This window comes from Plectropomus leopardus, chromosome 11, assembly GCF_026936395.1.
Source record: "Plectropomus leopardus strain MGB_pleo_1.0 chromosome 11, ASM2693639v1, whole genome shotgun sequence".
In the NCBI taxonomy this organism is placed as follows: Eukaryota; Metazoa; Chordata; class Actinopteri; order Perciformes; family Serranidae; genus Plectropomus; species Plectropomus leopardus.
In genome coordinates, this window is record NC_142186.1 from 18,808,476 (window position 1) to 18,822,960 (window position 14,485).

Here is a 14,485-nt window from a genome sequence, read left to right on the forward strand (position 1 = left end):
TTGTGAGGTTAAAGTAGATTTGCAGCCAAAAGACTCTTCTGCTGTATAGTAACACTTTACTTCTTACTTCTATATCTATACAAGCTAAACGCATTGGTTTTGCAGTACAGTTCTTCTAAATAGTACATGTGTTGCTGGAGTTTTTAAGCCTTTGATTGATCTCTCTTCTCCATGCATCTTGGAAGTAAGTAAAGATGCTTCGACTGAACCTTGTAGTGAAATAAAAGTTCTGAAAATGTGGTGGAACGTTGTGTCAAGTGCACATTAATGATGAGAATATGAGCTCAGGAAAATGTCTGGCCCCTTAACAATATAGTTGAGTAGCTGTGATCTACAATTTCAGGGATCAAGTGGAGACCCTTAAAGGATGAAGGAAATGCCTTTTAAACAGCATTTAGCTCCAGGAAAAAATATGCATTTTGACAAAGTTGCTTTATAATCATGTCATCATAAGGAGAGGCATTCTTATTTTGTGATGACAAGATATTTATAAATGAGTTCTGCAGGTAAGAAAAATTGAATACAGTCTAACATCAGAGTTTTGTGATAAACATGTTAAGGCAAACTTACCTTACAGTCTTCATCTTCACAACCCGTCAGATCTGTTTTACTACATGAAGACTGGAGAGCAAGAAACGACATGATATCAGTGTCATTTTATCTAATAACAATATTTCCTTATTGTGCTGTTGGCAGTGCAGTGAGTGATGTGTTCATTACATGCTGTACATTTGGTGTGCTGATACTCCTTCTTAGGTGTCTCCCCTTGGCAGTGAGTGCTTCCTTCACTGTCACAGCCTTCAGGGAAAAAACAAAGACGTGCATCTTGACACGATCCCCAATCAGATTGTTTGTGTTTTGGTATGCCAGAACTCTGCCGTGTAAAATACCTGTCGTAGCCTCTCCAGACTGAGGATATTCTCCACTTCCAGAACTCCCCGTGTGTACTTTTCTATGTAGGTTTCTCCATCCTGAGTCTCCTCGCTGTCGCCACGAGCAGCCATGAGGGCCAAGGTTTCCCTTTCCTCTGGCTCCTCTGAGGCCTGAACAGAGAAGAGAAGAAATGTAAAAAAGGCTGATGATGATTAACACAACTAGCTATTTATCGCACATCTGGAAAGCAGCTAGATACAGGATGAACAGGTTTAACCTTTGGTATGTTGGAGACGATTTCATAAGTCACACCACAGGAATAAAGCGTGTTCTTTAAGGACATTCTTCTCTTGAGACTCTGAGTGAAACTCTGTAGGAAACAAAATGTCAATCAGTAAAACACAATCCATTGCTGCTAACACCTACCACTACAGTGAGCTGACCCTCTCTGATTAACTCTGATCCCTCTTGTATTAACCTGTTTGTTGTAGATGTTGACAGCGATCCTCTTGCGGAGCACCAGCTCCATGGAGGCGGGGTGGCTGAGCTGCACTGTGGCTTTGATGATCAGGTAAATGCGTTCGTTTGGAGATGTGATGCGGTTGAGGTGCACAGAGTCATGGATGGATGAGTCCCAGGAGCACACTGCAGACACCTGGTGAATCAGAAAAGTTGTGTTGTATTAACGGAGCTCCAGTTAGCTGTGACTGCACACACAGAAACATTGATCACAGTCATGTAGGCGGGCTGCAGCTTTGGGTCTGCAGCAGTTGGCTAATAAGCAGGAAAATGACCATCTCACAGCACTTAAGCACCTTAAAGAGGGTGGTTATTACTGCATGGTTGAACCTGCTGCAAAATATCAAAGAAAAAAAATTGAAACAACTTTTCTGTTTAATCCCTGTTTCCATGAATGATGCCGTGTAATTACATGACTGTGTAATTCAGAATATGCATCTCTACTGGGGTTTTTACCACAGTTTGCAACACACGGCCTCATGCCTTTTTATGGTCTACGCTGTGCACTGTCATGGACGCGCTGTACACAAACCAACTAGCCAAGCGCTTCCAAGGCTGTGGTGGAGATGCATGTCCTAAAGAAAAGCCCATAATTCTGGTTGAAACGAAACACACCTACTTTTAACATTACGAAACAATTAAATATGAACAGGTTTTTGGATATTCACAAACATTGTAAAACCTTTTTAGACAGTCTCTGAAGGAATAAAGGTGACACTGTGTTTGTGAGGACGAACAGGTCCATAACGGGTGGAAAAAAAAAATTGTATTTTGATACATTACAAGCAAAATGACACAAGCATTTCACTTTTCTATATTTTGACATAATAAACCTCATGTTAGGCCAGGCTAATCAAATGGCTGCATGTAAACAGGATTATTAGTTGAATATTCATTTTTTTAGTTATGTAAACTGCTTAGTAGAACTATTGTCTCATCAGAGAAAGGGCAAAAACAAGAATATTTTGTGCATATAAATTTAGTGTCACTCAGCTTTAAATCACAATCTCTGAAACTACACTTGCATCTGAACTTTTGTAGGTTTCCTGGAGTTTCCTTTGATGGCCACAGGGAGGCAGTAAAGTTAAACCCATCTCTTACCTCCTCATCACTGTGCCTGATGATGGGCAGATAGAAGAATTGGCTCCCATGCTCCTTTGGCAGGATAGAGTTAACGCCTGCAGCATGTGGGCCGGTCAGCTGCTCATTTACTGTCAGATTATCAGCTGGTGGCAGGAAAGACAGAGAGTGTTTGCACATGACTGGAGGGAGGCTGCAACATGTCAGATGATATAGAGGATGTGTCAACCTTACCATTTAAATCCAGGAAGAGCACTGGGATGTGAGCTTCCATTCCTGCAGGTGGGGTCCTACAAGGAGTTGAATATGAGGTTAATGGTAAAAAAACCCCCCTAAAAAACAGACACTGCAATTGAAGAGAGTCAGACAAGTGCACAGGAGTGTGCTTGTGTTTTTACCAGTCTGCAGGAGCTCCAGGGATGCCACTGCCAGGTGCAGGTACCAGCACTGCATTTCTCTCTTCAGTCAGGCCAACCCACTGCTCCACCAGCCGTGCCTCACGCTCAACATCCTCCTCTGACTTCTCTGGATAATATGAATGAGGAGAAAGGTACAATCACAACACAAGGACAAAAAACACACACCACAGGTCCTTCAGGCCAGTGGCAGCTGTAACACAGGGCCTAAGACTAACCGTGTTTGTTGATGATTTTCTTGATTTGTTCATCAAGGTACTCCCGACGTTTGATCAGGGCCTCGGACCAACGCTCTCGGACACAGTTGAGATCTTCCTCCTGGAAACAGGCAAAGAGCAGAATCAGTGCCAGCTGGCTCAGTAAGACAGAGGATCTGCTGCAGGGCGCAGTGCCAAGGTAGCTGGGCGAGGTGAGGGTACACAGGGCTGATTTGTCTGAGGGAGTACCATAACTGCTCCTTAACATACCCACCAGCCAAGTCAAGTGAAAGCTAATTTAAAGTCCAAGGTCCCAAGTTGCATTTTTGGCTGAACAACGATAATGGCCAAATTCTCAAAACACACACACACACACACACACACACACACACACACACACACACACACATACAAAACCTCCTTTTAACCCCTTTGCAACTCACACAAATGAATACACACACACACACACACACACACACACACACACACACACACACACACACACACACACACACACACACACACACACACACACACACACACACACACACACACACACCATGCGCACACCACAGCCACAGCCACCCTAAGTCCTACCTGGATGTACAGCAGATCACTCTATGAAGGAACCACAACGTCCACAGTAACCAACAAGACCTCAAAGCCAAACGTATTACGCCTGTGACGTCAGCACACTTCACCATGCAAATTACTGTAAACCATGCAGCCATGCAAGTGAATCAGTGAGGATTGTTATTCCTGCAGCTCTTCAGTCGTGACAAGCAAACAGCAGCATTAGTGTGCAGCAACCTGAGGGCAGTGGTGGAAAGCAACTAAGTACATTTACTTAAGTATTGTACTTAAATTAATTTTGAGATACTTGTACTTTTGGATTATTTCCATTTTATGCCACTTAATACTTCTACACTCCATCTTAGAAGCAAATATTGTACTTTTACTTCACTAAATCTATTTGATAGTTTTAGTTACTTTACAGATTGTGATGACTGATACAAAATAACTAAATAAAAATACTAATAATAAGTATAATAATAATAATAATAATAATAATAAGCCTGGATTTACATTTCTCTCAACTTTCATTTTTACTTCACTGCATTTTCTGAATAAAATGCATACTTTTACTCCAATACATTTCCAGTAAGCTTTTTTTACTTACTACAAAATAGGGAAGAAAGGGAGGAAGAAAAGAGGGAGGGACAGACAGATGGAAGAAGGGATGGAGGAGAAGAAAAAATGGATTTTGTTGTTTAAATCTTTAAAGTTGTGAGGAAAAAACAGCTTTTCTTCAAGTGTAATTTACGCGATATTTCTAAGTTTGTGTATGTTATATATTAAGGTGGTGTATGTTACGTAAAAATAAAAATCATAATTCTCAAAATTCTGAACGCTTGCTTTTTTATTACCAGCCTGTACTTACACTTTTATTTTCAAAACGTAATTGCATTTAAAATCATAGAAATACTTTTTATACTCATAAGTAAAGTAAATATCAGATACTTTAAGACTGATACTTAATTAGTATTCAAATTGTGACTTTAACATCTAACAAAGTAGATATCTGTACTTTTACACAAGTATGGCTTTTAGGTACTTCATCCACCACTGCTGGCGGGGGAATGCGAAAGAGAGCGGGACAGGATCCCTGGCAGACAGGCTGCTGGCTGGGAGCTCAGCCATGGGCGGAACTGTATTTTGCATACAGGGCTGCCAAAGAACGGTTGGTGTGATTGATAATTACAGCGACAGAAATCATCCACATGTGCAGCTGCTTTTTAATAAAGCACTCGTTTAGTTGGCACAGCCCTCTGCCTCCTGCCTCACATGCCCTCAGCAACAGGCCTAGTCGCAATCACACGATGAGGTTGGTTTTCCTTCATGCTGCAGAGTGAGCTACAGGGGGAGCAGCAGCAGGAGGAGACTGAGAGGGTACCTGATAACTATCCATATCGTCTTCCTCCTCTCTCTGGCAGGAGAGAACACATTCAGTCAAATGTTTGGAACCAGAAAAAGGCCCTGACATGACAGCTCATAGCAAACCATTCACTGCTCATGTAACTTTCTAGGAATGTCATGCCTCTTTTCCACCAAATTAGCTGGTTCTTGAACCCATTCAGGATTCTTGGAACCTTAATGCTATTTAGCAAACCAGCCTGTGTTTCAACCACTTTTGAGAGGAGCCATTGCAATCAAGGATGTGTCCTCAATGCAGGGTGTTGCACAACGCATAACAGAAGTAAACAGAGGCAGCAAGATGGTGAATCGCATTGATTACTCTCACATTTTTATGGCCACAGTTTCTAAACTTTTCCATGACTTTTCATGACCTTCAATCATCTCTTTTTCTTGCCCCACATGCCTGGAATTTTTTTTAACATATCAGATTCAAACTCAATTTAAACATAATTTCAGCTCGCTGCTATTTGGGAGAGACAGAATGCGAGGAGAAAAAGAAACGGAAGTGATGGTTAACATAACGTTGATTCTTATCGACCTACTGTATATCAGAGCCATGTTAAGTCGACAGCTACAGAAAATTAATTTGACAGAATGTTACATTATTTGGAAGGTTATCTGTGATATATAGCTGTAACAATTTCATTACACAATACAAAAATGTGTGACTTTTACAAAACTTTCATTGATTGTTTTTTACTAATTCCATGGCCCCTCAAGGGATGGAAAATGTGACATTTCATGACTTTTCCACATTTTCCATGAACTTGGGAACTCTATTATTATAGACATTTGTTTTTATACAGAAAATAAGCATGGTCCAACTATAAATAAGACCACTGCAGACTCTTTATTTCCAATGATTTGTCCCTAAACCTCTCAATTACTACCTTCTCCATCATTTCTTTTCAAACTTTAGAGTATGACATGCCCACTGATTTTGAAAAACCTGCTGTTTTTTGGGTTCAGATGGGAACCAACTTCTTTGGTTTTGAGCCACCTCACATTTGGTCGAAATGCTTCAAATGCTTCAAAATTAGGTGCTCAAACCGGAATGGTACCTGTGCAATGTTGGTGGAAAAGGGGTATTAGTGATCCCAGCTGGCACCAGATGTCAACATGACGTCAGAAAGACATTGGACTCTTAAGCTGGAGAGACGTTACATTTTGGTTGAAATGAAACTTGGGTTGATGATATTTAAAATGTCTAATGATGTTACATTATTGTATTTTGCAAATTTTGGGTTTTGTTCTAGGTACCTTATGATTATATAACATTATTGTACATCAATATGATACTGGCATGAGACGTTTGGAGGATACTATATTTTGGTTACTTAACAACACAACTTAATACCTATAAAATGTCATCGTCTGTTTGTATTCTACACCAAACTGACATTGGCATTAGACGTCGTCCTGACGTTGAACTTTGGTAACCCAAAGTCACAAGCTAAATTCAATTGAGTATCAATGTCTGACAAAGTTGGTGACATCCTGAGAAATGAACGAATAATTTACATCCATGGTTTTATGCTTTTAATTAATGAATGCCATCAAATGCAGCTAATAACTATGATTCTGAATGTGGAAAACAAAAAGGAGCTCATCACATTATCGCTTCCTTTCATCATCAGGGCACATCAGTGCATGTTAACAGAACAAACAGGACACTAATGAGTTTGTACATTCCTTGGCCTTCTTTCGACTCACTGCCAGCTTCCCAGATGAACCAGTCAAAGCACGCAACCAGAGACAGACTAAACATACTTTGGCTGAATCAGCATAATATTGTATATCACTGGCATGAAACAGGCATACTGTTCCCAGAAAGCAGAATCAAATACATACAAATCATCATCCATTTTTTGTTGACAGAATAGTTTCATAGTCTCAACTTCATGTGACTAACAGCAAGAATGTCTATCATTGTTTCACAGACCTGGTAGCTGTCGAGTGGTCTCTGTAGTTTGGTGGAGCGAGCAGACACACAGCCGATAGAGACAGACAGCACAGCCTCCACCAGCAGAGGCAGAGTGCCTGAGTTTTGGACTGGCTTCACACACACCTGCAGCCTCCTGGAGTGACCCTGCTTGGACAAATCCCCATAATAAAACATCAGAGCGATGCTGCCAGGACTCTCTAAGTATAGCATGCATACATGGCTGTTTATAATTACAAAATTCATTAAGATAAATGTGTGTTTGAGGCAGGGCAGCCAGTCTGACCCAAAGGGAAACTTGCTCATAGTTTTTCTCTGACCTGTCGCAGTTGGAAGACTCCTCCTGTGCTGATGTCTTTTCCAGGATGCAGCTCTACAGATGAGTACTCTCCCTGCTCATTCAGCTCCTGGATGGAAATCACCAGCTCAATCCTGCGAGACACCTCACTCCACCTAGAGCACACAACAGCCAAGATTAGTAAGACGTGAAATTTTTGTGTGTGTTTGTGTGTGTGAGTCTGTGCGCAACATATGATACCTGTCGCGGAGCGTCTGGGTTTTGGCCTCTAGTGCATCCAACTCCCAGAGTGAACGTCCATTCCCAGCACAGCGGTGACCCCACACCTCTATGGCCAATGCTCCATCTGATATAAACTCCAAAAACTCATCCGTCACATGCACAACGTAGTCCTGCACAAAGACAAGACGTTTGGAGTGGAATTGATGTGACAATAAAAGTTAACATATGGTGTAGATATTAAAATTTTCAATGCTTCAAGGTAAGACATTAACAACCTCAAGTTAAAACATCAAGCAGCTTATTTTCACGCACCTTGCAGTGATCAAACTGGACAGTGAACTGGGCATCTGGGCTTCTGGGGGAGGGTCTGTCTGGGCTTACCATGGGAGGGGCCACAGTGGGCTCACCATGCTCCCAGAAGGTGTACTGACAGAAGACAAAGTTGGACAGGTTGAGTGGCAGACCTGTGGCCTCCCTGATCCGCACCTGCAGCAAAGACACAAATAGACAAGATGTGACTGAGCGTTTTTGTGCTGCAACAACCATCAGTTTGTCTGGCAGCAATAAAAAACAAGCCAGAAAAAGAGTTAAACAGACCTCTTAAAATTTTAAAATATCTACACTAAAATCTATTCACTTGGGGCTACAATTCTCTGGGGACCTTTGGTATTTTGTAATAATTGCAGAGGTCATTTGCCATTTCTGAAATTTGTCAGGTAAAATTCCATCCCAATAATCCAGTAACTGTAATCCCGTAACTGTACCCCAAATCACTGTGATTTGGGGTGATATTCAGGTTTTTGGTTTTCTTCACACCTCTTTTCTGTCTTTTCCTTGGTCGTGAACTATGGAAGCTTTGTTGGCAATTATAAATAAAAGTTTTGACAGCATTTTGAGTGCAGGGGGCTAATCTCGCCACACAGCACGAAGACCCATTGGCAGAAAGAGCAAACTCAAATCCATCAGTAGAGTGACATTTTGAAATAGATAACGAGATGGATGACATGCGACACAGTGTCAGAGCATTTGAGTAAAATACAGACTTTACTTAGACTTTACTTATTATACCGTAAGAATGAGCTGCACAAAACACAGACGTGGGTGGTCATTTCTAAATCACATGAGGTCCCCTGGTAATAATAGTCCTGTTCAAATAGACCTTTAGTCAAAATCCAGTGACTCTGACATGGCTTTACCCTGCAGGTGAGCCTCTTGGCCATGTGGACAATCTCCCCGTTGGTGTCCATCACCTCATAGCAGCTACTCTCACTGGAGTTCTCTGACGAGTCGTCTCCCCCAGACAGGCGCTCCGGTACGACTCCACTCACTCTCATCAGCTCAATGTGCAACCTGCCTGCGACCTGTAACACAGGGCAGAAAGACATCATCTCCGATGTTAAAAAAGTTCCCCCAACATGTCTAATTTTTAATATATGCACATCATTGTTTCATATGGACCTAATGTAATAAGTATAACAAAATGCTGCACCATGTTGGCGTTCCCTTACCTCTCCCTGCTGACTGATGATAGGGACAGCATATTGAAGTTTGACATCATGGAAAAGGCACTCCAGAAAAATGTTGGCTACTCCTATTAGGTTGTGGTTCTCTTGCGCCTCATAGAACGGGTCACAGTGTTTACTGTTTGCCTTGTTATGCTGAAATAAAAGGAACATTTAAAGAAATGATTTTTTAAAATCTTGTATTTTTCTAATCCTTTCCTGTTTCCATTCCTCTATTTCTTACCATCTCCTCTGTGCCTTCCTTCCAGTCCCTGTAGTGGTCTCTCATATCCACCAGTTTGTTTTCCAGCTTCTCAATGGTCCACACTTGGGTCCCCCTCCCTTTTCTCCGCACCTGAATAGCCGGCTCACTCACTATCGTTCCACGCTATATAAAAACAGGTGAAGAGATTTGGACACTTCTTATTTTTCAGTAGATATTTACTCATGAACAGATGTCAATAAAATCTGTATCAGTGAGGTACCGTATCCTCTATAGTGAGATCATGTGTTGGTGGTGGTGTGTGATTGCAGGGGGGTTCAGAGGTCTGACCTTGCGGTTGGCGCTGAGGTTGGCTGCAGGAATCTGAAGGGTGACCTGATAGTCAGTCAGTTTGTTCATCTCCTCAGCCAAAAAGTTGGCTTCTCGCACCAAAGTGTTGGCTTTCACGACCTGCTCCCTGAGTCGAGACAGGCTCTGACGGAAAAGCTCATCCCTGACACGCGCACACACACACGCACGCACGCACGCACACACACACACACACACACACACACACACACACACACACACACACACACACACACACACACACACACACAGCGAGAGAGAGACAACAGAACACAGAGATCATTCATTCATGAAGATGAAGACCTGCCACCTGTTATATACTCTCTGTCTGGACATAACTACACACACCATTCTCACTGACAGAAACAGCTGATGCAAAACATACACAGAGTTGAGAGGGTAGTTACTGACTGACTGAACTTTGACTTGAAAAAAATGTGATGTTTAAGTTTTAGTAAAAGCCTCCCATCTCCCAAGCCTCAGATCTGACTGTCAAACCACAGTGGCCAGAGTTTCAAAGAAACACCAGTAAAAACTGAGTCAGGTCAGAGAAAAACGGCGAAAGCTAACTAGCTATTACTGAAGCTACAATGGTGTGCAGAGGGGCCTGGTGCCTCTATGTTATGTAAGGATGATGAGGCCGAATCCAGCATAGTACACGCCAACATGTTGTCAATGTGTCAGGGAAATTTTGGTGTTGTAGTAGTGTTGAGACACAATTCTGCATCCCTTCACTAAACCATAATTTAAATGAGGCCTTTAGCAGGAGTGACTGTTACATATCAGGAAGACGACAAGTAACTTTACTTAAATGTAAACACAACTGTGTTTCTGGGGAAACGAAGGGAGGGGAAGGAAATGAAAAGGAGGAAATCAGGAAAGGAAGAGAAGAGAGTTTAAAAAAAACAAAAAACATGACCAGACATGACCAGAAGGAATTAATAACACCAAACCAAACCCATGCTGCAAAGCTCTTATATGAAATATAACTAAACTCAAACACTCAATGCTCTATTTGTTTATTTGTTTGTTTTCATTGTCTTTTGTTTGTTTTTATTCTTTTTTCTTTTTCTTTTGAAGTATCTTTATGTTCATTATTGTTTTTGCTTTTCTTACTTTTATCCAATATTGAATCCAATATCATCACTTTGTTGACTTTGTATTTGGTTATATGTATACACTCAATGGTGAATAAAGGGTTTAAAAAAAGTAACTTTACTTCATTCCAGATAGCATCTTCAAATGTATACTATGCAGGATTTGCCTTTACTGCTTGTAAACAGCATGAGCTGGCAAAATGAAAGTGAAAACCAATCCCAGATTCACTCTTGATTTGGAAAAGCTTTGTCCACCTGGCGTTTCGCCTCAACACGTTTGTTTTTTTTCTCCTTCTGCACTGTGTCTGCAATTTGCGTAGCTGGCATTTGACTGCTGCCTTTATATACAGTCCTGACCTCACAAAATGAAATAAGAGGGCACAATCTCTGCATATAAATACATGGCTACACACTTCCATTCAGACTTAAGTGATCATTGAGAAGGATGACTTTTGTTTGAGTCTATACATAGTTTTTTCGGTAAAAACTGAATAGTATATTTTTAAAGATCCAGTGTATTTAGCGGCATCTAGCGATGAGGTTACAGATTGCAACTAACTGAAACTTCTCCCTTGTGCCAATCTTGTACTAAGGTGGCCAATGCAAAATTGCTATTTGCATTGTCTAAAGCCAGTGTTTGATTTGTCAGTTCTGGCCACTGTAAAAACAAAATGATGAACAACACGGCTAATCCATGGAGGAGGACCCGCTCTGTAAACATAAACGGCTTATTCTAAGGTAACGAAAACATAACAGTTCTTATTTTCAGTTAATGATAAACTAAAGAAAATATAGCCATGAATTAAGATTTCTGCCAATAGATCCCCTAAATCCTACACACGTGACCTTCAAGGTGAGGAGGAACTTGACAGCAACATGCCTCACAGATAAAACTGCAGCAACTGACTGACTCAGAGTGATTCAACATCAATAAAATCCCAGTAAGACAACTCCAACTCTTGACTGACTCCAGGCTTTAAAAACTGTATTTGGCTTCTTCAGGTCCATGTAACAGTGTAAATCTAATAAGGCGAATATTGGGATCATTTCATGCAACTGCAAAAAGTGAAGGAAAAAAACACGGAAAATGACTTCATATTTCAGCTTTTCAGTCATGAGTCCTGCCTCCCTGCAGTGAACAGTTGTTTTTATGAGAGGGCGTGTGAGTGCATTCCACTGACCGCTCCTCCGTCCACAGCCTCAGTTTGCCGTGTGGCGTGTGCGTCGGGAACGTAAGGCGCTCGCTGCTGCTGCGGTGGTGTTGGGGCATTTTCTCTGGAGATAGCTGTTGGCGTAGCGACTCTAGCTCTCGTTCATACATCACCCTCTGCTCCTCCAGAGCCGTCCGCTTCTCCTCCAGGTACTGCTTCTCCAGCACCTGGACCACATTCTGCATCGGGTCTACACACATGAGAAACAGCACATTTCAAAACCCAGTATACAAGTCTTGATTACAAACAACAGGAGCAGAAGTACTAGAGCCTCTTCAGTAAAGGAACAGGTCAATAAAACAACCAAAAAGGCAACCCCCACAGCTGATAAGTAATACAGTAAGTGTCTTAATATGCAGTTTCTATCATGATTTTTCGCTAAGGTAACCCAAAATGATCTTATTCCACAAGACGCAAGTCTTATGTCAGGTAGTAATAGTTTACTTGTCCATTCTGTTTTGGTGGATAATAATATAATAATATAATATTTGCAAATACATGTAAGTATATTGTAAATTTTGTGCCTGTCTTCCGAAACACTCAAGTTTGGTGCTTCTTTCTGTTTTGTGTCATTGTTGATCTTTATTGCAAATCGAATATCTGTGAGACTTGGACCTTTGATTATGCAAAACAAGCAAGTTGAAGGTGTCGAGTTCTGGAAAACTGTGATGTCAATTTTTCATAATTTTCAGACATTTTAAGGAAAGCAACAACTGCAAATATTCAGCTGCTTTTAGTTAACGCTAGAATTGTGCTTTTCCATATTCAAGATAAGAAGATACACTCCAAGCAGAGTATTGTTTTACAGTAACGGTTTATGTTATGATATTTTTGGTCTGAGTAGCTGGAACAAGCTGAAGGTTCAGAAACCTGAGTGGAATATATACTGTGTGCAGCTGTGGCCTGAAAGCCTAAAGGATCGTGTAGATTGCATAATACAGACTATCCTAATCCTACCATTGTTCCCAAGAGTCTTCATTATGACCTCCATCTGGGCGAACTCATAGCTGTAGTCCTGCTCAGATGATGCTTCACTGGCGGTCTCCACATCTGCCTCGATGAAGCTCTCTCTGGGAGACGCTCTCTCCAGCTCCTTTAAACGGTCCCGCCGCTTTCGCTTCGGCAGGTTAATCCTACAGAGCAACAACTTCTAATCAGTTTCAATTGAATAATTCTTTACACGTTTAATTGTGGCCACAATACGACAAGTCTTATACCTGAAGAAGTGATTGTTGCCCCACAAGATTCGATCTCCATGCCACAGGTGCACCAAGGAATCAATCATTGTTCCATTCACACAGGTCCTGAAGAACAATAAATGAATTCAAATAATGAAGATGTCAGACAGCGTTATAATCTTCATCTTCAAACAAGGAAAACTAACTGAGAGGGAACAATCCTTTTGTAGTGGGAGGGAGACATGGCTCTGATATCAAAGCGAGGAGCTCAGATCATAGATTCCTGTACAGTGAGGTCATGTGAAACACTGAGGTCCAGTCATCCATGAAGGAGAGAGACAACAGAGGGACACACAGAGAGACAGACAGCGAGTATGTTGGTGGTAGTTGTATAGTAGCTCACCTGGCATTCCCTATGGGCATCAGGGTGACATCACCATCCGGGCACATCTCCAGGACGCAGTGCTCCGGCTGGATGCCGATCCCAAAGAGCTGAATGTCCTGAGACGTGTCTGCGCCCACACGCGTGTGCTCCTACACACAGGTGGAGGACAGATTAAGGAAACTATAATCACAGATCTGAAAATAATTACACCCAACATCCTGTTCCAACTTTCCAGCAAATGTTGTTTATTGAACCAATTTGCACAAACGTTTTGACATTTGCAAAAAATAAAACTTCAAATTCAAGAATAGAACCAAATCATACCCAGACCTAAGTGAAAAAACTTGTGTCTCTCATTGCCGAGTGGGCGTTGTTAAACAAACATCCCAGCTTCTGGAGGATGTCCTACCCTGCAGCGAACTAACCCATTTCACATCACTATAGTCATTCCACACTGATATGCCAGGCTGGTCTGCAGAAGCCAGACAAAGGCCTGTTGTTCAGTGCGCCACACGCTGCTTTCTCACATGCCTCTGCTCTTACAGGTCCAGCTAGCTGGTTGGTTGCTCCACTTTAGCGCTTTGCAAAGTCCAGAGCTACTCTGACTGGACTCCTCTCTGCTCTCACAGCGTCATCTGGATCACTGCACCATACGTGCTGTGTTTCAAGGCCTCAGTCTACAGTAAATATTACCAAGGTAATGAGTCTGTGTTGTTAACAATTTGCTGTAATAACAGGGAGTGAATAAGTGACTAACTGGCTTTTTTGGCAGTGACTAATCCCTGAAATGGATGTTATTAAGGGAACTTTCTGGCTTCTGTACAAACTTGAGTTATTACGAGGTATTCTGGATTTGTGACTTTTCCACCCACTGAAGGCAAAAAGCTAAAGCATGTGCCATGAAAAACATCATCCATCCATCCATGGCCTTCACTCTACAAATCTAAAAAAAAAAAAAATACATTTCTTGTAGCAGCATACTTAACATCAGCATAATATTCTTTTAAAGAATCCTTG

The 14,485-nt window shown here is 41.6% G+C and overlaps 1 protein-coding gene across 8 annotated transcripts in view; it reads right to left on the reverse strand.

Moving 5' to 3' along the window:
• Window positions 1–14,485, reverse strand: part of kif13a (kinesin family member 13A) — a 47,343-nt gene that overhangs the window by 6,545 nt on the left and 26,313 nt on the right. For 4 of the 8 annotated variants that reach the window (XM_088084181.1, XM_042489614.2, XM_042489613.2 and 1 more), the window contains exons 14-35: window positions 13,487–13,617; window positions 13,123–13,209; window positions 12,863–13,038; window positions 11,876–12,095; window positions 9,580–9,742; window positions 9,271–9,414; window positions 9,033–9,182; window positions 8,721–8,885; window positions 7,837–8,010; window positions 7,543–7,694; window positions 7,325–7,457; window positions 7,005–7,151; window positions 5,040–5,072; window positions 3,107–3,206; window positions 2,871–2,997; window positions 2,707–2,762; window positions 2,494–2,618; window positions 1,352–1,528; window positions 1,151–1,243; window positions 891–1,043; window positions 721–798; window positions 571–621 (exon numbers count right to left, since the gene is read on the reverse strand). In XM_088084181.1, the coding sequence (XP_087940307.1) occupies window positions 571–621; window positions 721–798; window positions 891–1,043; window positions 1,151–1,243; window positions 1,352–1,528; window positions 2,494–2,618; window positions 2,707–2,762; window positions 2,871–2,997; window positions 3,107–3,206; window positions 5,040–5,072; window positions 7,005–7,151; window positions 7,325–7,457; window positions 7,543–7,694; window positions 7,837–8,010; window positions 8,721–8,885; window positions 9,033–9,182; window positions 9,271–9,414; window positions 9,580–9,742; window positions 11,876–12,095; window positions 12,863–13,038; window positions 13,123–13,209; window positions 13,487–13,617 (2,835 nt within the window). The remainder of the gene's footprint in view (window positions 1–570; window positions 622–720; window positions 799–890; window positions 1,044–1,150; window positions 1,244–1,351; window positions 1,529–2,493; window positions 2,619–2,706; window positions 2,763–2,870; window positions 2,998–3,106; window positions 3,207–5,039; window positions 5,073–7,004; window positions 7,152–7,324; window positions 7,458–7,542; window positions 7,695–7,836; window positions 8,011–8,720; window positions 8,886–9,032; window positions 9,183–9,270; window positions 9,415–9,579; window positions 9,743–11,875; window positions 12,096–12,862; window positions 13,039–13,122; window positions 13,210–13,486; window positions 13,618–14,485) is intronic. The other 4 variants (XM_042489615.2, XM_088084182.1, XM_088084183.1 and 1 more) reach the window with 2 other exon arrangements.